The 23,592-nt window shown below is 40.6% G+C and overlaps 1 protein-coding gene across 3 annotated transcripts in view; it reads left to right on the forward strand.

The window, feature by feature from the left end:
• Positions 1 to 23,592, forward strand: part of SLC16A1 (solute carrier family 16 member 1) — a 36,690-nt gene that overhangs the window by 7,883 nt on the left and 5,215 nt on the right. For 2 of the 3 annotated variants that reach the window (XM_021088451.1, XM_021088450.1), the window contains 2 exons: positions 15,852 to 16,112; positions 20,923 to 21,066. In XM_021088451.1, coding sequence (XP_020944110.1) covers positions 15,896 to 16,112; positions 20,923 to 21,066 — 361 coding nt within the window. In that variant the 5' untranslated portion in view covers positions 15,852 to 15,895. 3 annotated transcript variants of the gene reach the window in all.

Here is a 23,592-nt window from a genome sequence, read left to right on the forward strand (position 1 = left end):
ATATTTTAAGTGTCGTTATGTTAAATGGAATAGTGGGTCTTCAATGACTTGGATTTTTTTTCCTCTTTTGGGTACTTCAGTAAATGTACTTGGAATTGCTTCAAATCTTGTCTTCAAGAGTTCCCGTCGTGGCGCAGTGGTTGACAAATCTGACTAGGAACCATGAGGTTTCGGGTTCGATCCCTGCCCTTGCTCAGTGGGTTAACGATCCGGCGTTGCCGTGAGCTGTGGTGTAGGTTGCAGACGCGGCTCGGATCCCGAGTTGCTGTGGCTCTGCCGTAGGCTGGCGGCTACAGCTCCGATTAGACCCCTAGCCTGGGAACCTCCATATGCCACGGGAACCGCCCAAGAAATGGCAAAAAGACAAAAAAAAAAAAAAAAAAAAAGAAAGAAAGAAAAATCTTGTCTTCAGCAGCTTGCTGTATTAGATGCAAGCCTTTATTTTGCTCAACTGGGGGAATCCCTAAAGATGTTGATGAACCTCAGGTTTGAAATACCTGCTCTGCTGGTTAGAAATACACTTCCTTACTTAAGTCTGTTGTGGTTAGGTAATGATGTTATTTGTATCTACCCTGTCACCTAGAGAACTACTTGATTATCTTTAATTTTTCTTTTTTGCTGTGCCGGTGGCATGTGGAATTGCCTGGGCCAGGACTGAACCTGTGCCACAATAGTGACCCAACCCACAGCAGTGACAATGCCAGATCTTTAACCTAACTGCTAGGCCCCAGATAACTCTAGGAACTGATTATTATCTTAATGAGAATGTAATCTAAGATTTATATTGTTGGCAATTAAAAAGACTATTAAGTTTAATTACAGTATATTTCGAGGTAAAAATGCTGACTTCTTTTGGATACATTTTCATTGTCTGAAAGCTTTATAAGTAAATATTTGAGAATGCTTTAATACTAAATATTCTCTCTTTTTTTTTTTTTTTTGGCCAAGCCTGTGGCATATGGACCTGGGATCAAACCTGAGCTAGATCAGTGACAATGCTGAATTCTTAACTGCTAGACCACCAGAGAACTCCTTCAATACTCAATTTTAGTATTCCTTTGCAGTTTGTTACTAAGAAAACAACTTTGAGACAATCAGGGTCAAAGGTAGCACAGTAATGAAGTTCAGACTCATCCAAAGGATATTTATTAAACAATTACATATATAAGAAATTACTAGAAAGGGATGAAGAAATACATATTTTAAAAATACGGTTTGAAAACTTTTAGAATGTGAACAAAGCTTTGAAATGTCAGCATATTACTGTGTTGCCTCTAGTCTTCAAAACTTGATTTTTAGGAGTTCCCGTTATAGCGCAGTAGTTAACGAATCCAACTAGGAACCATGAGGTTGCCATGAGCTGTGGTGTAGGTTGCGGACACAGACTTGGATCCTCCCTTGCTGTGGCTCTGCCATAGGCCGGCAGCTACGGCTCCAATTAGACCCCTAGCCTGGGAACCTCCATATGCCCCAGGAGTGGCCCTATGAAAGGCAAAAAGACAAAACAAAACAAAACAAAAACCTTGATTTTTATTTTATTTTGCTTTTTGGGGCCGAACCCATGACATATGGAGGTTCCCAGGCTACGGGTCCAATCAGAGCCTACACCACAGCTCACAGCAGCGCTGGATCCTTAACCCACTGAGTGAGTCCACGGATCGAACCCACAACCTCATGGTTCCTAGTCGGATTTGTTTCCTCTGCGCCATGACGGGAATTCCCAAAACTTGATATTTTTTATGTAAAACTAAGAACAGTGTTAATTATTTCTGCGAGTGAAGAGCTCAGGTCATCCTTTTGCAAGATGATGGGAAGCTTTCTTGGTTGTTCATCTTTCAATGAATTGTAATTCCTTTATTCTCCCCATTAAGCCTCAGGATATGGGTAGTGAAGTACCACCCAGTTTTATTCAAATATTCATTTATATTCAAAGTAACGTATATGACACAATTTTGACAACACATCTATTTGTAATTTTAATTCAGCCCACTATCTTTCCTCTTTAGATTTGGAACAAGGTAAGCCATATATTAATAAATTGAAATGCCCCTCTTAGATTTTGATTTGTTGAAAATACGCTTGCATTGCTGTAGAAAACAACATATACACGTATTCCAAAATATAACCTAAAATTCTGCCAAGCAAAACCTGCCATTGCAGGACATATCCTCCTACTTCCCTTTCTTCAATACTACTGGAGTACCTTTTTTTTTTTTTTAGTTTTATTTATTTATTTGTCTTTTTGCTATTTCTTGGGCCGCTCCCGTGGCATATAGAGGTTCCCAGGCTAGGGGTCTAATCGGAGCTGTAGCCACCGGCCTATGCCAGAGCCACAGCAACGCGGGATCCAAGCCAAGTCTGCAACCTACACCACAGCTCATGGCAATGCCGGATCGTTAACCCACTGAGCAAGGGCAGGGATCGAACCCACAACCTCATGGTTCCTAGTTGGATTCATTAACCACTGCACCACGCCGGGAACTCCTCGAGTACCTTCTTATGTTTTATATAAATTTGAAATGGTCTTATATTTGGAAACTCTTGCCAGAGCAAGAAACATATTAAGATATGAAAGGGAACAGGACTTGGTCTCAAGATGGACAGTAACCAGTTTTTAAGCCTGCTAGAATCAGGCAAAAAGGAAGCAGAAAGAAGTCACAATCTGCTGATGACTAATAACTCAAAGAGTGAGAGTGATCACAAGTTCTGTGTGCTGAAAGTTGTATTCAATAAATTTTTTTTCTTTTTATTAAAAACAAAACAGGAGGGGTTCCCACTATGGTGCAGCGGGTTAAGGATTTAGTGTTGCTGCAGCTGTGGCATATGCCACAGGTGTAGCCATAAAATGAAACAAACAGGAGTTACCATCGTAGCACAGCAGAAACGAATCAGACTAGGAACCATGAGTTTTCGGGTTCGATCCCTGGCCTCACTCACTGGGTTAAGGATCTGGTGTTGCGGTGAGCTGTGGTGTAGGTCACAGACATGGCTCAGATCTAGCGTTGCTATGTCTCTGGCATAGGCTGGTGGCAACAACTCTGATTAGACCCCTAGCCTGGGAAACTCCATCTGCCGAGGGTGCTGCTCTAAAAGGACAGAAGCAAACAAACAAACAAACAAAAAGACAAAGCAGGAATTCCCATGTGGACCAGCAAATCAAATATCTGGTGTTGTCACTGCAGTGGTTGCTTCCATGGCACAGATTCAATCCCTGGCCCAGGGAACATCCCTGTGCCATGCCATGGGTGCGGCCAAAACCAAACCAAACAAAAACACCTTTCTGCCTTTTTCTTGTATGTACATAACATCACTGAAGGATTTTTTTCTGGTTTCGTGTTTTTCTCCACTTCTCAAAAACTGGGAGAGTCAGATTCTTTGAATCCCAACATTTGTTCATGGGGGAGGAGTTAGGTTTAAGTTTAAAGAACAGCCTCTGTCCTTAATTCATGATCCAAAAGCACACACCTAAGCTGATTAGGAAAATAGTTACTTAAAAGGAAAGAATGAAATGTGTAACTTATTATCTTACCATTTTAGAATACTGCCCAGAAAGCATTGAGTAAGATGTCATGGAGGGGATTAATTCCATGTGGCAAGGTGTACTTAGAAAAACAATGATATTGGTGGACTGGAGTAGACTTTTAGTATTAGATAAATTTAGAATTATGGTGTTGTCAGTTAATGAAAAAAAATTTTTTTTTTTAGGGCTGCGCTTGTGGCATGTGGACGTTCCCAGGGTAGGGATCCAGTAGGAGCTACAGCTGCTGGCCTACACCACAGCCACAGCAAGGCGGGTTTCGAGCTGCATCTACAACCTACACCACAGCTCACAGCAACACCAGATCCTTAACCCACTGAGCGAGGCCAGGGATCGAACCCTCAACCTCATGGTTCCTAGTCGGATTCGTTTCCGGGGAACTGCAGAGATTTCATTTTTGCAAATTACTAAATGCTTGTGTTGATCAAGCAAATCAATATGTGGATTTGGAACAAAATTATACTCTCTTCCTGCTTTTATTAGTTTCTGACTTAGTCTATAAGCCTAGGATATCTTAAAGCATTGGTGCCTCTTGGTGGCCAGTATGTTCTTTTCTCCCTGGGAATCATAGGGTTGACTTTCTCTTCCCTCCTTTGTTCATTCACAACTTATGAATCTATAAACTACGCATACATACTTTAAAAGTCCCTCCTCTACTTTCAAGATTTTCACAGTAGACTTATCAGAGTATCTCTTCTTTTTTTTCTTCTTTCCTCTTTGGTTTATGAGACAAAAATCCTCTGTCTTTGCTAGTAAGTCTGAGACGTGCTAATGGAAACTTGTATAAATTTTTCTTTTTTTTCCTTTTTAGGGCTGCACCCAAGGCATGTGGAAGTTCCCAGGCTAGGGGTCAGAGCTGCAGCTGCTGGCCTACGCCATAGTCATAGCAATGCTGGATCCTTTAACCTACTGAGCAAGGCCAGGGATCAAACCTGCATTCTCATGGAAGCTAGTTGGATTTGTTTCTGCTCTGCCACAACGGGAACTCCAGTAAGTATAAATTTTAATTGAGGTTGATGTAATAAAGAATTTGTTCTGGAGTTTCCATCATGGCTCAGTGGTTAATGAACCCAACTAGCATCCATGAGGATGCAGATTTGATCCCTGGTCTCGCTTAGTGGATTAAGGATCCGGTGTTGCTGTGAGCAGTTGGATCCTTAACCCACTGCAGCACAGCAGGAACTTATGCTGCTGTTTTCTAAAATATACAGCCTATACTGTAGTATAAGCTACAGTACTTTTGCTTCTCTGTAATGTGACTTTGAGTGTAGCCTAGGTGCCTAAGCAGAGTGAGGTGGGATAGTGCCCTGGAAGATAGGGATTTGCCGTGAGAAGTAAGAATTAATTTGCCACTTCTTTCGACTAGGTGTCAAACTTTCACCCAAGGATTTTAAGTGATGCCCAGTCCTAAACAATCCACAGACTTGTTATATTGGAGAGTTAGCTGCTTTTTAATGAAGGAAAAATGTAGATGTTGGTAATTATCTGTTTTAAATTGTTGACATGTACTGAATACTGGTGTGATTCTTAGTTAAAAATGCTTTTTTCGGAGTTCCCGTCGTGGCTCAGTGGTTAACAAGCCTGACCAGTAACCATGCAGTTGCGGGTTTGATCTCTGACCTCGCCTTGCTCAATGGGTTGGGGATCCACTGTTGGCGTGAGCTGTGGTGTAGGTCTCATACAAGCCTCGGATCTGGTGTTACTGAGGCTGTGGTATAGGCCAGCAGCTGTAGCTCTGGTTAGACCCTGGGAACCTCCATATGCCCCAGGTACAGCCCTAAATGCAAGGGAAGAAGAAAAAATGATATATTTGATTGCCAGAAAACCCTGCAGGAAAACGTCAACCCAGTTCACTAAACAAACAAGCCAGGAATATCGATGATGCATGTCATTTGGTGGTGGCACAATTCCATTCTTAGAAAGTCTTTCTCAGTGCATTATGGGCACATATCCCCATGTTATTGGTAAACTTGTTTCTGCATTTTCAAAACAATTTCAGCTTGAGGCTTTGCTCACCTAAGCAGAAGGTAGCTGATTAATATTTAGTCCTGAAAGTTGTCATGCACAAGGTAGAAAAGTGTCATATTTGACCATTCTGTACTTAATACTGCAGTGGACAGAAAGGTGTCAGAAAGGCTGGGAATTAAGGGTGTTGGTTATTTATGTTGAAGAAACCTTCCTCACTCAAATTCTGACACCCCCTCCTGTCTGTCTTATTTTAGGCGGTGAAAGGGCCTTGAGACCTAACCAAACACCCTCCATTTCATCCCCTATCCATTGGCACATGATAAATTTACTTGAAACAGTAGTTCTTTTCTAGATCACAGTAGAAATGAGGGCAGTTACAGATGTTAGGTTTCATTTGTTTCAAGATACTCTGGGCTCCTGAGAAGTATGTATTGTGGTCTTTCTTGGGAAAAATTCTAGCTTTAGGTGGAAAATGCTTTCCAAGAATATAGAGGTATTTGGGATTGTAAGAAAATATGAGGACAACTACAAGGAGTACCAAAGCCAAAAAACTCTTCAAGGAAAGGAAATTATTAGTTTTTTGTTTGTTTGTTTGTTTTGTCTTTTTGCCATTTCTTGGGCTGCTCCCACAGCATATGGAGTTTCCCAGGCTAGGGGTTGAATCGGAGCTATAGCCGCCTGCCTATACAAGAGCCACAGCAACTCGGGATCCGAGCCATGTCTGGGAGCAATGCCAGATCGTAAACCCACTGAGCAAGGGCAGGGACCGAACCCACAACCTCATGGTTCCTAGTCGGATTCGTTAACCACTGAGCCACGACGGGAACTCCCGTCATTTTGTTTTCTAATGAAGTTATTGCACTTTCTTTTTGACTGACTAAAAATTGCAAAGATTGACATCCTTGATCAAAATTATTTTAATAATTGAGAGGTTATATAATATTTACAGTGCTTATCTGAAACAGAGCAGGACCCTATGGGGCCCTCCCAGGTGCAAATCTTTTCTGTGTCCCCCATTTCTAATTTGTAGGAAACCAGCTTCATTCAGCCTCCTTGAGGCCTTCCCTGCGTTCCAAAGGGCAAATTCAAATAGTTGCTCGGGGAAGGGAGGGAATGCAGAAACAAGGGAAGAGCAGTCAAGATGAAACATGGTTCTGGTTTCTCCTCAAAGAATATACATAAACAGTACTTTTGACTTTTTCTGTAGGAACTAAGGCTCCCACCCAAGTGCAAGTTGGTAACTTTAAGCTCAGCACACTGCCCCCACCCCCACCAGATGATTTTCTCTCTCTCTCTCTCTTTTTTTTTTTTTTTTTTTTTTTTTTTTAGTTATTTTTAGTTTTTTAGGGCTGAACCTGGGGCATATGGAGATTCCCAGATCAGGGGTCAAATTGGAGCTACAGCTGCCGGCCTACACCAGAGCCACAGCAACGCAGGATCTGAGCCACATCTACAACCTACCCCACAGCAACGCTGGATCCTTAACCCACTGAGCGAGACCAGGGATCCAACCCACGTCCTCATGGATGCTAAATGGGTTCATTAACGGCTGAGTTACGAAGTGAACTCTGAGATGATTGTCTTTTTAAAAACTTTCCTGGGAGTTCCCGTTGTGCCTCAGTGGTTAATGAATCCAGCTGGGAACCATGAGGTTGCAGGTTTGATCCCTGGCCTTGCTCAGTGGGTTAAGGATCCGGTGTTGCCGTGAGCTGTGGTGCAGGTTGCAGATTTGGCCCCAATCCTGCGTGGCTCTGGCATAGGCCAGCAGCTACAGCTCCTATCAGACCCCTAGCCTGAGAACTTCCATATGTCGAGGGTGCGACCCTAGAGAAGACAAAAACAAAAAACTTTCATGGTCGAGCAGAGTCTTTGGAGTTGATTTTTGGATACCATCTCCCCAGGTTGCCAGCCTCCTGAATAAAGCAAACTTTCCATTCCTACCAGCACATCTCTTAAGTATTGGCTTTTGAGTAGCACATAGCTGAACCTGAGTTCAGTAACAAAGTATAAAATAATATATATAGTTTAAACAGACTCATAACCTACAGTGAAAAACAGTAGACAATCTCCTGCTATTTCCCCTATTACATATGTATCAGCTTTTTTCTGTAATTAATCTACCCAAATTATACAGTGTTGTTTACTGTAGCACTTTAAAAAAACATTGCCGGAGTTCCCGTCGTGGTGCAGTGGTTAACGAGTCCGACTAGGAACCATGAGGTTGTGGGTTCCGTCCCTGCCCTTGCTCAGTGGGTAGAGGATCCGGTGTTGCCGTGAGCTGTGGTGTAGGTTGCAGACGCGGCTTGGATCCCGCGTTGCTGTGGCTCTGGCGTAGGCCGGTGGCTACAGCTCCGATTCAACCCCTAGCCTGGGAACCTCCATATGCCGCGGGAACGGCCCAAGAAATAGCAACAACAACAACAATAACAACAATAAAAGACAAAAAAAAAAAAAAAAAAAAAAACATTGCCAAACTAACACTTCTCAAGTTTGAGTATAGTATCAAGAATATCCACAATTATCTGAAAAAGGCTATTAAAATACTCCCTTTTGCAACAAGATAATCTACTCAGAGTTGCTTTAGACCAAAAGCTTGTTAGGACACTCTGATCAGTGTAAATAATTTAAAAATCTGGAGATTATTAATAACTAAAATATTGGGTTTTTTAGGGACTATTAAGTATGAACTAAATGAAGCAAGATCTAGAATCAGTAATATATTCTGAAGCATTCTAGTTAGCAAATAGTTAATTTCTCTTCAAGGATAGTATATTTAATTTCTTGTAATGTGGGTTAGATTTGCCCTGAATGATAAGGGAGATACAAGCAGTTGCAAGTTCATTAAAACCAAGTTTACTTTTTTTAAGCTTCTTTATATGCTATTTGATCAAAATCATGCATTTTGTAACTACTGAGTGTTGGGCTAGTCAGTTGCATAGTTTTATTTCTTCCTTTCACTGGTACCTTCTGCTTGTTTGTGGTTTTGTTTTATTTTATTTTTATTTTTTGTCTTTTTGCCTTTTTCTAGAACCGCACCCATGGCATATGGAGGTTCCTAGGGGTCGAATCAGAGCTACAGCTGCTGGCCTACGCCAGAGCCACACAACTCGGGAAGCAAGCCTCATCTGCGACCTACACCACACACAGCTCACGGCAATGCCAGATCCCTAACCCACTGAGCGATGCCAGGGATCAAACCTGCAACCTCAGGGTTCCTAGTCAGATTCCTTAACCACTGAGCCACAATGGGAACTCCTTGTTTTGTTTTAAATTTGTTTTTGTTGTCTTTTACTATTTAATTTCAAAAAGGAAAAGAAAACAGAGTGTGAGGTTTGAATCTTGAGATTTACCTTGGGGCAAGCGGTTCTGAAAGCCATGAAGCTGGACTAGAGATTGAATCTTGAGATTTACCTTGGGGCAAGCAGTTCTGAAAGCAGTGAAGCTGGACTAGGGCCATTTATAAATAGCAGTACATTAGCTACTTCAGCAGCAATAGCTTCAATAGATCATCCTTTTTGGATTGTAATGTTTTCCATGTGAATGTGAAACCCCAGGCTGGCATATACTTAGTAACAAATTCTTTTAAGACAATTGATTTTAGATTCTTTCTGCCTCTTTTAGGTTCACAAACATGCCCTTGTCATTTTAGGGAATGACAGTTGCTTTGTTTTAAATGTTGTTGGGGAAAGTATAGAGAACATAATGACTACTATTTCCAAGGGCTTTTGTACCTCTGGCGTGGGGGCAGAACGTGGGCTGTGGGACGCTCAACCTTGGCTTCCCAGAGGTTTACTTGCCCAATTCCTGAGAGTTAGAAAAGGAGAGAAATCAGAAAATCTAGAAGAACTTCCTCATTACCCTATCACCCCTTTTTTTTTTTTTAAATCTTCCTGTCACTTTCAGGCAACTACTGGAGGGTCAGAATTAAGCTAGTTGAAAGGTTGCTGTACCCACGGTAAGAATTAAAATATTAAACGTTCATCTCTTTCAGCCTCAGGACTAAAGAGACTACCTCTTCTCACTGGGGCTCTGAATACTGTGCAAAGGGGCCTGCTCACGTAATTTACTTTTTGAATGCACCCTTTTGTTAATAGCTGAGATTTGGTCTGTTAAAAAGAAAATGGTATGTTTAGATAATGATGTTACACTTTTTCTATTATGTACCATCACAATCTTTAAATTAGGAAGAACAGCTCTTACTTCTTCTTTCCTTCTGAATCTTTTTAAAACTTCTTGAAGTTTTAAATCTTACTTTTTACACTATGGAATGAGGTATTACTAAGTTGATGAGGCAAGTTTTCGTGACTAAAAATTGTAACTGCTATAACTAACTGGGACAAATTATAGCTGGCAGCCAAGCTCAAGGTTTAATCACGTCCAGCACGTATTAGCTGTTCGAGTCAGACTTTGATGTGTTAAATAGCTCTACCTTCTGTGCATGGGTGTCTCTGTGTGTGTGTAAACATTCTGAGGGAAATTAATCTTTTTAGTGGTTCTTTGAAAAATTTCAAGTGCTTTTCTCATTGCATATTTACATAAAGGAAAAACTCATAAAATTAATGCCTGGAGCAGTTCTGTTTAACATAATTTTAGAATCTAGACTGTTTGCTATAGTAGAACTGAGCTGTTAAATAGCTTTTAGTTATATTCAGTCCAGTAGAAATTTAAGGAAGTTTCAGAGTTCCTCTTGTGGCTCAGAGAAGTAAATCTGACTAGTATCCATGAGGACACAGGTTCAATTCCTGGCTTCGCTCAGTGTGTTAAGGATCCGGCATTGCCATCAGCTGTGGTGTAGGTCGAAGACTCGGCTTGGATCTGGCATTGCTGTGGCCGTGGTGTAGGCAGGCAGCTGCAGCTCCAATTCGACCCCTAGCCTGGGAACTTCCATGCTTTTTAGGGCAGGTGTGAGCCTAAAATGACAAAAAAGAAAGAAAAGTTAGAATAAAAAACAAAACAAAACAAAGCACATTGGAAATAGTCAAGGCAACGATAAAGAGTCAAGATGGGCACCTCAAACTGCCATGTATGTTGCAGACATTTCAGTCAAATCGAGTTTTCGAACAGAAAATGAACAGACCATGTAGACAGCTGATGTTAAAAAAAAAAAAAGAAAAAGAAATTTAAGGAAGTTTCAACATGCAAATCTTTTTATCACACCTGACTTATAGGTAAGTGAAAGGCTCTAGGACAAAGATCTTTACTCTTTAGGTTGTATTTTTAATGAAATTATTCTCCAGAACCTCAGATTCATATACCTTAACTAAAAATCATCTCTCCTGAGAATAGATGCCTGAGGTCTTCTGCTTTTCCTTTTTTTTTTTTTTTTTGTCTTTTTGCTTTTTCTAGGACCGCTCCTGCGGAGGCATATGGAAGTTCCCAGGCTAGGGGTCCAATCGGAGCTGTAGCCGCCGGCCTACACCAGAGCCACGGCAACGCCGGATCCTTAACCCACTGAGCAAGGACAGGGACCGAACCCACAACCTCATGGTTCCTAGTCGGATTCGTTAACCACTGCGCCACGACGGGAAGTCCTGCTTTTCCTTTTTTAATTTGCTTTATCCCAAAGCCCTTACCTCCACTGCAGAAGAAACATATAGTTCTCATTTATCCCAGCTCTTACTGTAGTTCACTGCCCCAGGCTATAAAAATCACTAAGAAGGGAACATTGCAGAATCCATAGTCTCAGAGAAAGAGTCTCGTGACAGAAATCCAAAGAAGAATTAGGCAGAATATTAGAAGAGGCAGGACTTTGTTCCATCTGGAAAACCTGCCTCCAGTTGGAGTCTCAGAGGAGTGGAAAGAGGGAACAGTGAAGAATCACTATTTGAGTATGTGGTAGCTGAAAGCTTTTTTAAATTGATGGGAATCCTGTCTTGTCAGTGTGATTATGTGTGAGTTATATAATCTGTATTTTCTCATTAGGTCTTTTTTTTTTTTTTTTTTAAGATTTTTCTCTTGGCTTGGTAGATTTCCTTAAACTATAGGTTCATATTTATCAAATCTGGAATATCCGAAGTTCCCATCGTGGCACAGCAGATATGAATCCAACTAGGAACCATGAGGTTGGGGGTTCTATCCCTGGCCTCTCTCAGTGGGTTAAGGATCTGGCATCGCTGTGAGCTGTGGTGTAGATCACAGATGTAGCTTGGATCCAGTGTCGCTGTGGCTGTGGTATAGGTGGGCAGCTGTAGCTCCAATTTGACCCCTAGCCTGGGAACTTCCATATGCTGCAAGTGCAGCCCTATAAAGACAAAAAATAAATAAATACAAAATCTGGAATATCCTTAGCCAATGACTTTTTTTTTTTTTTTTTTGTCTTTTTGCCATCTCTAGGGCCGCTTCTGCGTCACATGGAGGTTCCCAGCCAGGGGTCTAATCGGAGCTATAGCCACCGGCCTATGCCAGAGCCACAGCAACTCAGGATCCGAGCTGCGTGTACAACCTACACCACAGCTCACGGCAATGCCGGATCCTTAACCCACTGAGCAAGGTCAGGGATTGAACCCACAACCTCATGGTTCGTTCCTAGTCTGATTTATTAACCACTGAGCCATGACGGGAACTCCCAGCCATTAACTCTTGAAAATTGTCTCTTCCCACAGTCTCAATTCTCTTCTTACAATGTTTGCCAGATCCTCCCATTCTAAGCTCCATGTTTCTAAACCTCTCTCTCCATAGCTTCAGAATAAAATTCTCCCCTGGATTTTATTTTCTTCAAATCCGTCCTCCAGTTCACTGTCTCTCTTTCTCTCTTCCCAGCAATGTTCAGTCTGGTGGTTGGTTAGCCCAGTACTAATTTCTTTGAATGCACTTTTCATTTCTAGAAGTTCTGTTTCAGATTAATTCATCTTTATTTATAGTGTGTGGTTTTTTCCTTCTAGTTTTTAAATGCCTTATTTTATGCTTTTGATCATTTTAAGTATCCATATCAAACGTCTATAGTTCCTTTTTTTTTTTTTTTTGACTATGCCCATGGCATGCGAAAGTTCTTGGGCCAGGAATCTAACCCATGCCATAGCAGCAACCCAAGCTGCTACAGTGACAACCCTAGATCTTTAACCTGCTGCACTACTGCTCCAGTAGTTCTTAAGTGTCTAATCTGGCTGTGTTGGAATGACTTTACTTCACTCACAATTGATTCTTCGTGTGTTTTGAAATTTTCGATTGTCAGCTTATATTTGGCAGGGCTTTGTCTGTGGGAAATCTTTGCTAGCAAAGTCAAACATAATACATCTCTGAAAGAGCAACGGAGGTTTCCCACAGATGTTGCCCTGCCAAGCATAAGTTCTTACAGGCCTCCAGTTGTGAATTCTCAGGAGAGAGTCTTCTCTCCTTTCTCTTCTTTGTACTCTTCCTTTTCTTTCTTTTAACCATCCACATAGCCAAGGTAGAGGAATCTGCCTACCATCTCCTTTTGCTGCTATGTTGTCTCCCTGTGCCAGTGAGCAGATTTTTATCCTTGCCACTGTCCTTGATTATATTTTGTTTTGATCAGCTTTTTTTAGCCACACCTGTGGCATGCAAAAAAGTTCCTGGGCAGGGATCAAACTGCAGCACAACAGTGATCTGAGCCACTGCAGTGACAGCACAAGAACTTTAACCTGATGTGCCACAAGAGAACTACTGTAAACTTTTTTTTGTTGTTTTTTTGTCTTTTTAGGGCCACACCTGGGGCATATGGAGGTTCCCAGGCTAGGAGTCTAATCAGAGCTACAGCTGCTGGCCTACGCCACAGCAACGCCAGATCCAAGCCACATCTGTGACCTACAGCACAGCTCATGGCAATGCCAGATCCTTAACCCACTGAGCGAGGCGAGGGATTGAACCAGCAACCTCATGGTTCCTATTCAGACTCATTTCCACTGTGCCACGACGGGAACTCCTACTGTAAACTTTTTAATAAAAATACTGTTACGTGCCTTCAGAAATCTTTGCCTAAATTTTGATTTTTTTCAAACCATAAGGATTGATTAGCTGCTTAGTTGTTTAATTTCTTAGTAATATTTTGCAGTTTTCAGTATACACATCTTATAGTTTATCAGATTTGTTCCTGTCCGGTTTTTTGATCTGTTGTAAATTGATTTTTTTTTTTTTTTTTTTTTTTTTTGATCTTTTTGCTATTTCTTTGGGCCGCTCCCGAGGCATATGGAGGTTCCCAGGCTAGGGGTCCAATTGGAGCTGTAGCCACTGGCCTACGCCAGAGCCACAGCAACTCGGGATCCGAGCCGCGTCTGCAACCTACACCACAGCTCACGGCAACGCCGGATCGTCAACCCACTGAGCAAGGGCAGGGACCGAACCCGCAACCTCATGGTTCCTAGTCTAATTCGTTAACCACTGCGCCATGACGGGAACTCCTGATTTTTTAAATTCTGATTGTTCATTGCTGGTTTATAGAAAGGCAGTCAATTTCTATTTATTGATCTTGTATCCTGAGATCTAGTTAAGTTCATTTTTAGTTCTTGTACTTTTTTTGTATATTCCCAAGTATTACCTGCATGAACGATTATATCATCTGTGAATAAAGACAGCTTTACCTCTTCCTTTCTAGACTTGATGCCTTTTCTTTTTCTTGTCTGCACACATTGGCTAACACTTTTAGCCCAGTGTTGAGCAGAAGTGATAAGACCTATATCCTTGCTTTTAGGGAACCTTTCTGTAATGACTATCTTCTTCCTGCCCCTGCAGTGTCCATTGTCCTAAATCATATTTGACGTGTTCAGATGGATTGGAAGGAACAGAATTTAGGGCTTAACTACTATAGCCCCTGCAGTGTCCATTGTCCTAAATCATATTTGACGTGTTCAGATGGATTGGAAGGAACAGAATTTAGGGCTTAACTACTACAACACTGCTCCTACACTGTAGAGCTCAGATTTTGGGGGTTTTTTTTGTCTGTGCCCATGGTACGCAGGAATTCCCAGACCAGGGGTTGAACCCAAGCCACAACAGGGACAATGCCAGATCCTTAACCACTAGGTTGCCAGGGAACTCCTAAAGAATGCTATAGCCAAGAGTGAGCTTGTCTTCTGTGACCTTTATTTACTGTAGTACTACAGTTTGGCCATAATTTGAAATTGATATGCTAACATAGGCGTTCCCATCGTGGTCCAGCGGAAAAAATCCAACTAGGAACTATGAGGATTCAGGTGTGATCCCTGGCCTCACTCAGTGGGTTAAGGATCTGGCGTTGCCATGAGCTGTGATGTAGGTTGCAGACGTGGCTTAAATCCTGCTTTGCTGTGGCTGTGGTGGAGGCCAGCAGCTGTAGCTGTAATTGGACACTGGCTTGGGAACCTCCATCCATATGCCTCGGGTATGACCCCCCCAAAAAAAAAAAAAAAGATATGCTAGCATAATATTTATTGTAAGATGAGTTATAATATAGGGTGGAAGTTGGATTTAGCTAAGTTAAAGGAGACCTTCATGAGAACACAGGTAGGCCTACTAACAACACTCCCATCTTTTCCTTATTCATAATCTGACCGGAAATTTCATTTTCTAACTATGCTTTCCATTAGTACCAGGTGGCTGCAAGAAAAAGGGATAATCTTTGGTTTGAAACTACCATCTTTTGACATTATAACTTGTGAATTAACTCTATTGATTATTTGTTATTTAGAAGCTTTTCTTATCATAGTAAGGGAAAAAAATTTGAGTCAAAGAAATTAAATAAAAGGAAACTTCTGAAATAATTTTTCAGCCCCTTAAATGAAATTCGTATGTGTTCAGAATGGACTTTCATTTTGCAAATTGCTACATATCTAGTGCGTCAGGTACCCACTTCCTATTACTTTTAAGTCAGCACATAAGAGAAAGTAAAAAAGTTTTGAAGAATACACGGGAAAGGGAAAAAACTTACAATGCCTATGTTAAAACCTGTAACTTTTGTAGGGTTTGTGTTAAGTGAAATGTCTATTGGCCAAGTAACATTGAGAAATAGTTCTTTCTGGGAGTTTTCTGTCGTGGTGCAGCAGAAAAAAATCCAACTAGGAACCATGAGGTTGCAGGTTTGATTCCTGGCCTCGGTCAGTGGATTAAGGATCCAGCGTTGCCATGAGCCTGTGGTGTAGATCGCAGACATAGCTCGGATCCTTCATTGCTGTGGCTCTGGTGTAAGCTGGAAGTGGTAGATCCGGTTAAACCCCTAGCTTGGGAACCTCCATGTGCCTCGGGTGCGGCCCTAAAAATACAAGAAAAAGATCGAAAAAATAAAAATCAAAAATCAAAAAAAAGAAAGAAAAATAGTTCTGAGAGCTAGGTGTAAAGGGTGAAGTTTTTTGTTGTTGGGAATACCAGGTGGGAGTACTTTATTGCTGACATATTTAAAATTTATGTTGTTCAGATACTTGGATTTGAACTGCATTCTGGAACTTACCTACACTTACAATGCCACCGGCAGTTGGAGGTCCAGTCGGATACACCCCCCCAGATGGAGGCTGGGGATGGGCGGTAGTAGTTGGAGCTTTCATTTCCATCGGCTTTTCTTATGCATTTCCCAAATCTATTACTGTGTTCTTCAAAGAAATTGAAGGTATATTTAATGCCACGACTAGTGAAGTGTCATGGATATCTTCCATCATGTTGGCTGTCATGTATGGTGGAGGTAAGTATTGCTTTAATTTTCGTCAAGCAACCAGAGTCTCTGTTTTAGGTAACTTTTTTAAAAAGTATTTTATTCAGTAAGGTGTTTTGAAAAGTCCTTTCTTAAAGCTTTATGTTTAGAGTCACATTTTTTATTCTCGTTAGCAACGACAACTCTTGCTTTGTGTGTTCCCCTATAGTATTCTGAAATAGAAACAAGAAATCATGAGGAACCCTGATTTGTTCTACCTCAGTATCATTGAACTTAAAAAAAGCTCTCAGAAAAATGACATGTGCACAACATCATTTAAAATACTATTTTTCGGAGTTCCCGTCGTGGCGCAGAGGTTAACGAATCTGACTAGGAACCATGAGGTTGCAGGTTCGATCCCTGACCTTGCTCAGTGGGTTAAGAATCCAGTGTTGCCTCGAGCTGTGGTGTAGGTCGCAGACCCACCTCAGATCCCATGTTGCTGTGTGTGGCTCTGGCATAGGCTGGCAGCTACAGCTCTGATTAGACCCCTAGCCTGGGAACCTCCATATGCTGCGGGAGCCGCCCAAGAAATGGCAAAAAGACAAAAAAATAAATAAAAATAAAATACTGTTTTTCATTTTGGAACATCAAATCACAAACATTTAAAAGTCAAAACCTCCCATAATAATAGATAATTGCTTAGTTAGTAGAGATTCTGAAGTCAAGATTTATTTATTGGGGTTGACAGTGTCTCTTGTTGCTTATTTAGCCAAGCTTTTACTTCTGTTAATCTTATTTTTTATGATAATTTAGTACCTCAAATTCCTGTCTCAAGAGCTCTTTAATAGCCAATACAGTGTTCTATATTTCAATTGTAAACCTTAGCCTTAGGCTTCTAATCTGGTAACATATTCAACCAGTTCTTTTAAGCCCTGCACACATTCCTCACTAGGCAAGGTGTTATAAGTGACAGTGAACACTGATCTTCATCCCTGCTTTTGGGAAGTTTGTAATCCTCTTGAGACAATAACATAAACTCATCAAACAGGAGTAAGTATTTGAAGTCATAATTTAGTTAAGTATTTGATTTCATTGCAAAGAAAAAGAGGTAAACTGGCTGCCTTAGAGGGAGATAAAATTGGGTGTCTGGGAAGACTTTTTTTCCTACTGTATATATTTTTATGCCTTTTAAATTTTGAATATATGTCTATTTTGTCTATTAAGTACTTTTTAAAAGAACGTAGGTGCTAAATTGTAGCACTTTTTTTTTTTTTTTTTTTTTTTTTTTTTTTTTTTTTTTCTCATGAGCTCTGAGAAATCAGAAGGGACTTTGGAATTTTCTAGCTTCTGAGAGCCAATAATTTTGGAGGCTCTGGACTCCACCTGCCAGGATTTCTAATCAGGTTTTCACTCTGATGGATTGAAGAAATTGGTATAAATGTTATCCAGAAGTACTGCAGGTGCTCAGTGTATCTTTAAGTTGGCTACAAACCAGAGTTTTACATGTTGCAATGCTGAGATGCCAAAGAGCTTGAGAACCATTTGCATTTTGCATCAAAAGTAAGTGATGTCAGTTGTGCTAATTGCACATGACACTTTCTTTTGGGAAAACAGTTTCTTCTTTGTCCTCACCCAGAAATAACTAGCACATTTCTCTGAATTTGTGATATAATAGGCCTATAAACTGTACCCCTCTCTATTTTTAATGATAGCTAATTGGGGCCATTCTTCCTGAAATAACTCTGAAAGACAAATTGCATATCCAGAACCTTGTGGCAGAATTTTTACTAAATGGCTTCTTTTGTTTTGATTGGCTCCTAGGAGGTATGTCCCCTTAAGAGTTACTACTTTTACAACTGCCTAATTCTTTTAACTTACCCATTTGGGCCACACCCGCAAAACTAATAATGTTTTGAGTGGTTTAAGGTTTTTTCTTTCTCTTAGTTACCTACTCTTGGTTTATTTATTTGAATTTTTCCTTTTTTCAACAGAAAGTAAGAATTTACATATTTTCAGTTCCACAGTACTGTTGTCTTAACATTCCTAGTTTAGAGTTTAAAATAGGGCAAACTTTACAGCATTACTTCTACTTCGCAAAGTCAAGTGTGGCAGGGTTTTTTTGACTTTTGTAATTCTGACTATATAAAATCTATTTAATGACTATTTTTTATGGAAGTATTTCGTGAATATTCTTTCAATATTTAATTTTTTAATCTTACACAAGCTGTAAATTCAGATTATTTCCACCCAGCTGTGGCCTAATATTTAAATGAAGTAGTCTCAGCATGTGGTAGTTTCTGAGCCAGGGATTGAACCTGTACCACAGCAGCGACCCAAGCCACCGCACTGACAATACAGGATCCTTAACCTGCTGCACCACAAAGGAGCTCCAATAGAAACTTCTTTCTATGTGTCCTTGGTTGAACCTGAAGTCTCTTTTGTGGCCAGTTCTTGACCAAGCCCCTTAGAGAGAATTGGTCCTCTGAAATACTAGGATAACAAAAGCTTTAATTCCTTGCATGTTTATTATATGCATTTATACATATGTACATACAATAATGTGAAACTGGTTTCTTAGGGCCAGAGCCTATCCTTTTAATATTAGTAACCATTGGAGTTCCCGTTGTGGCACAGCAGAAATGAATCTGACTAGGAAGCATGAAATTGCAGGTTTTCTATCCCTGACCTTGCTCAGTGGGTTAAGGATCTGGCATTGCCATGAGCTGTGGTGTAGGTCACAGATGTGGCTCAGATCTGGCGTGGCTATGGTGTAGGCTGGCAGCCGTAGCTCCAATTGGACCTCCAGCCTGGGAGCCTCCATATGCCACAGCTGTGGCCCTCAAAAGCAAAAAAAAAATATATATATACACACACACACACACATATATATATATATATTAGTAGCCATACTACAACACTGAATAATAGCACTAGAATATGAGTAATGCAGAATTTTTCAAAGTGTTTATGGAAATAAAATGTCAGCATATGATTGATAGTATATTCTGAATATGTACATTCTTATGTGTTTTTTGGTTTTTTTGGTTTTTTTTTTTGTTTTTTTTTTTGCTTTTTAGGGCCACACCCATGGCATATGGAGGTTCCCAGGCTGGGGGTTGAATTTGAGCTATAGCTGCTGGCCTAAGCCACAGCCACAGAAACGCAGGATCTGAGCCACGGCTGTCACCTACACCACAGTTCACAGCAATGCCAGATCCTTAACCCACTGAGCGAGGCCAGGGATCGAACCTACCTACTCATGGATACTAGTTGGATTCGTTTCCACTGCACCACAACGGGAACTCCATGTTTGTTTTTTAAAATAGACTTACTCTCTCCTAGAGAGCTAAATATAGAATAAACAGTAAGATCAGGATTTACTGTGCCAATAGAAGAGAAACAAGATTTGTACATCTTCTACTTTATAACTTAGTTCCAGAAATTATACATGTAATGGGGGAGAAAGTGGACTTGATTCAAAACTTGCTTCTCACTAGCTTTGTGACTTCTCAAATTCAAACATTAGTTCTTTTCTTATTGCCCTCCTCCCCGCTGGAGCATTGCAGTGACCCTTATTTGTAGTCATAATGCCTTAACCAGGCAGAAATGTTAGTGTCAAGTAAAGTTTGCATCTCCAATGTCCGTAGCCATGAAGTAGGGACATGAGTATTCTTATAAATAAATGAAATTCAGTGAATGTCAAATGTCATTCAGTTTGTAATCAGCAAATAGTCTACTTAAGAGTTGTGTTACTGGGAGTTCCCATTGTAGCTCAGCAGTAATGAACCCATCTAGTATCCATGAGGATGCTGGTTCCATTCCTGGTCTTGCTCATTGAGTTATGGATCCGACATTGCTGTGGTGTAGGTTGAAGACACAGCTCAGATCTGCTGTTGCTGTGGCTGTGGTGTAGGCCAACAGCAACAGCTCCTATTGGACCCCTAGCCTGGGAACCTCCATATGCCGCAAGTGCGGCCCTAACAAGCAAAAAAAAAAAAAAAAAAAACCAAAAAACTATTATTTGGTTTCTTCTCTCACATTCACGGAAAACTGATATTTTTGGTGTGCATCTCTTTAGCTGAGGAAATTTAATATAGTTTTCGTAGATAATACTCCATTTCCCATCTTTTGGAGTTGTTAAATGTGGGGATATTGACCATTATCTAACTTAATCTTCTCCTACAAACACATTTTCATAGTTTTGCTCCCACAAAACAGCGATAGAGGCATGGAACCAGGTTAATCCTAAAAGACATTCCATTTATTTCAATACCTTGAGATATCTAGGTGTAACTGGAAACAGTTTTTGTTTTGTATTGTTTTAAATTTAATTGTCCTAATTGCAAAAACTACTTAACTTGGAAAAACTAAGTATGTATTTTTGCCCTTGTTTTTTCTTCCTTAAAAATATGACACAAACCACGTTTATGATGATGTGAAAAAATAAGCTAAAATCTCTCATCCTGTCTAAAAATTAATATAAAGCAAACGTAACTAAATGTGTGTTGATCATACCCTAGATAAATCAATAAGCCTATGAAAATCCATCACCAAGGAGTTTTCAGCCTGTTCTGCCATATAAGAGAAAGACCAAGGATAGACTATAGTCTATTATATTTTACTACAGTTCCATCCAATATTTCAAGTTAGATACACAGTTAATGATTCTCTTGGCATCTTTATTTTCCAGCACACATACTTATGATTATGAAATAATTATAGATAGCAGTATTCTCACCGTTGCCTTTTGTTGCATCTGCTAATTTTGGAGGACTTGTTATTTAGTGTTGTTACTGCCTTTGTAGATGTGGGGTGGGTCTCTTTCCTCTGTGTTACTAAAATTTTGCTTATCTCTTAGGTCCTATCAGCAGTGTCCTGGTGAATAAATATGGCAGTCGTCCAGTCATGATTATTGGCGGCTGCTTGTCAGGCTGTGGCTTGATTGCAGCTTCCTTCTGTAACACCGTGCAGGAACTTTACTTGTGCATTGGAGTCATTGGAGGTGAGTTGATTCATTTTCAAACACAGTAGGTGTTTACTGTTGAATAAATGAATGGACAGAAAGAACTGATTGTATCCCTTGTCCTAAGAATAGTCAGTGGTTGTAGATAAAGAGTGGGAATTTGTTGCAAGGGTGGTCACTGGCTACTATTCTCTCACTATCTGTTCCTCTCACAGGGAATAGGCTGTGCTGTTGGAGCAGGAGAGAATGTTCAACATAAAAGCATCAGGAATTACCTGGTAGAACGTCCAAATCTATTTCTGAGCAATAGAGAATCTGCTTGATAATTCCTTCCCCCCCTTGTTTTAATAACCAAATTAAGATAGTGAATTGCTGATGAGCATGATAAAGATTACTCATGGTTTCACAATCCAGAGACCTTGACTACTAATATTTGGATGTACATTCTTCCCAACATTTTTCTATATACTAACATATGATTTTTTCAGAACAAGAAAGGATAAGACAACGTAAAATACCTTGTAACCAGCTTTTTTCTTTCACTTAACAATAGATCATGAACAGCCATCATATGTATGCCAGGCACTGTCTACGTGCTGTGGGCATAGGGGAGGAAACAAGTCAGGCAAAGTTGTGCTTCTTCATGGGAGGAGGCAGACACTCTACTCACAGATCGATGATAGGCGTTCCCGTTGTGGCTCAGTGGTTAACGAACCCGACTAGGTCCTTGAGGACGCCGGTTCGATCCCTGGCCTAACTCAGTGGGCTAAGGATCTGGCGTTGACCTGTGCTGTGGTGTAGGTTGCAGACACAGCTCGGATCCTGCATTGCTGTGGCTGTGGCGTAGGTCGGTAGCTACAGCTCCATTTGGACCCCTGGCCTGGGAACCTCCATATGCCACAGGTGTGGACCTAAGAAAAAAGACAAGCTCCCCACCGCACACCAGAAAAACAGAAGAATAAATCAGAGAAATCAGGGAGTTAGCACTACTCCACAGAGCCTTGAAATGAAGTGTTGTGACAGGGACGGACTAGATAATCAGCAATGCTAAGACCTCACTGAAGAGGTGACCTTAGTAGAGATCTGAGTGACAGCAGGGAACTCGCTTTGTGAAAGAAGATTTAGGGGAACATAGGCCCTAAATCAGCATCATGCTTACTTATTGGCACAGGTGACAATGGCCCTGTATGACATCAGGGAAGGAGGTAAAGGTTAAGGTTGAAGGTTATGGACAGGAGGCCATTAGCAGGTTTGAAATAGGGGAGTGACCTAGTTTGGTTTATTGGTTTAAGTCTCTGTGAATAGCTTAGACATAAATGGTAGGGAGCAAGGGGGACCAGGGAGAGCATTTAGAAGTTATTTGAATATTTACTTATACTACCACCATCTGTTGAGTAATTCCTTTTGCAGTAATTAAAAATGTCACTTTTCGGCGTTCCTTTCGTGGCTCAGTGGTTAATGAATCCGACTAGGAACCATGAGGTTTCGGTTTGATCCCTGGCCTTGCTCAGTGGGTTAAGGATCTGGCGTTGCCCTGAGCTGTGGTGTAGGTTGCAGATGCCGCTCAGATCCCATATTGCTGTGGCTCTGGCGTAGGCCTGTGGCGACAGCTCTAATTAGATCCCTAGCCTGGGAACCTCCATGTGCCTTGGGAGCAGCCCTAGAAAAGGCAAAAAGACAAAAAAAAAAAAAAAAGAAAAAAAGAAGTGGGATACCTGGATCATATGGTATAACTACTTTTAATTTTTTGATTAATCTTCATACTGTGTTCAATAATGTCTACACCAACTTACATTCCCAACAATGTAGGAGGGTTCCCTTTTCTCCATATCCTTGCTAACAGTTGTTATTTCTTGTCATTTTGGTAATAGCCATTCCAGCTGTTGTGAGGTGATCTCATTGTGATTTTTTTTCTTGAATTTCCCTAATGGTTAGACATGGTGAATATCTTTTCATGTGCCTCTTGGCCATCTGTATGTCTTCTTTGGAAAAAGATCTATTCAGCTAGTCTGTCTGTTTTTTTAATTGGGTTTTTTGTTGTTGTTGAGTACAATGAATTCTTTGTATATTTTGGACATTAACCCCTTATCAGATTTTATTTGCAAATAACTTTATTTATTTTAAAGCAAATAGGTTTTCTTTTTATTGATCCATTTCCTCGTCTATACAGAAGCATTTTAGTTTGATGCAATCCTATATTTATTTTTGCTTGTTTTCATTGCCTGAAGAGGAGACATATCTAGAAGTATATTGCTAAGACCATACTGCCTATGTTTTCTTCTAGAAATTTTATGGTTTCAGATCTTATATTTAAGTCTTTTTTTTTTTTTTTTTTTTTTTTTTGCTTTTTAGGGTTGCATCCACGCCATAGGGAGGTTCCCAGGCTAGGGGTTGAATTGGAGCTACAGCTGCCGGCCTATACTATAGCCGCAGCAATGTGGGATCTGAGCTACATCTGCAACCTATACTACAGCTCATGGCGACATCAGATCCTTAACCCACCGAGCAAGGCCAGGGAGCAAACCCTAGTCCTCGTGGATACTACTTGGATTCATTTCTTCTGAG

The sequence above is a fragment of the Sus scrofa genome, chromosome 4 (genome assembly GCF_000003025.6).
Source record: "Sus scrofa isolate TJ Tabasco breed Duroc chromosome 4, Sscrofa11.1, whole genome shotgun sequence".
In the NCBI taxonomy this organism is placed as follows: domain Eukaryota; kingdom Metazoa; phylum Chordata; class Mammalia; order Artiodactyla; family Suidae; genus Sus; species Sus scrofa.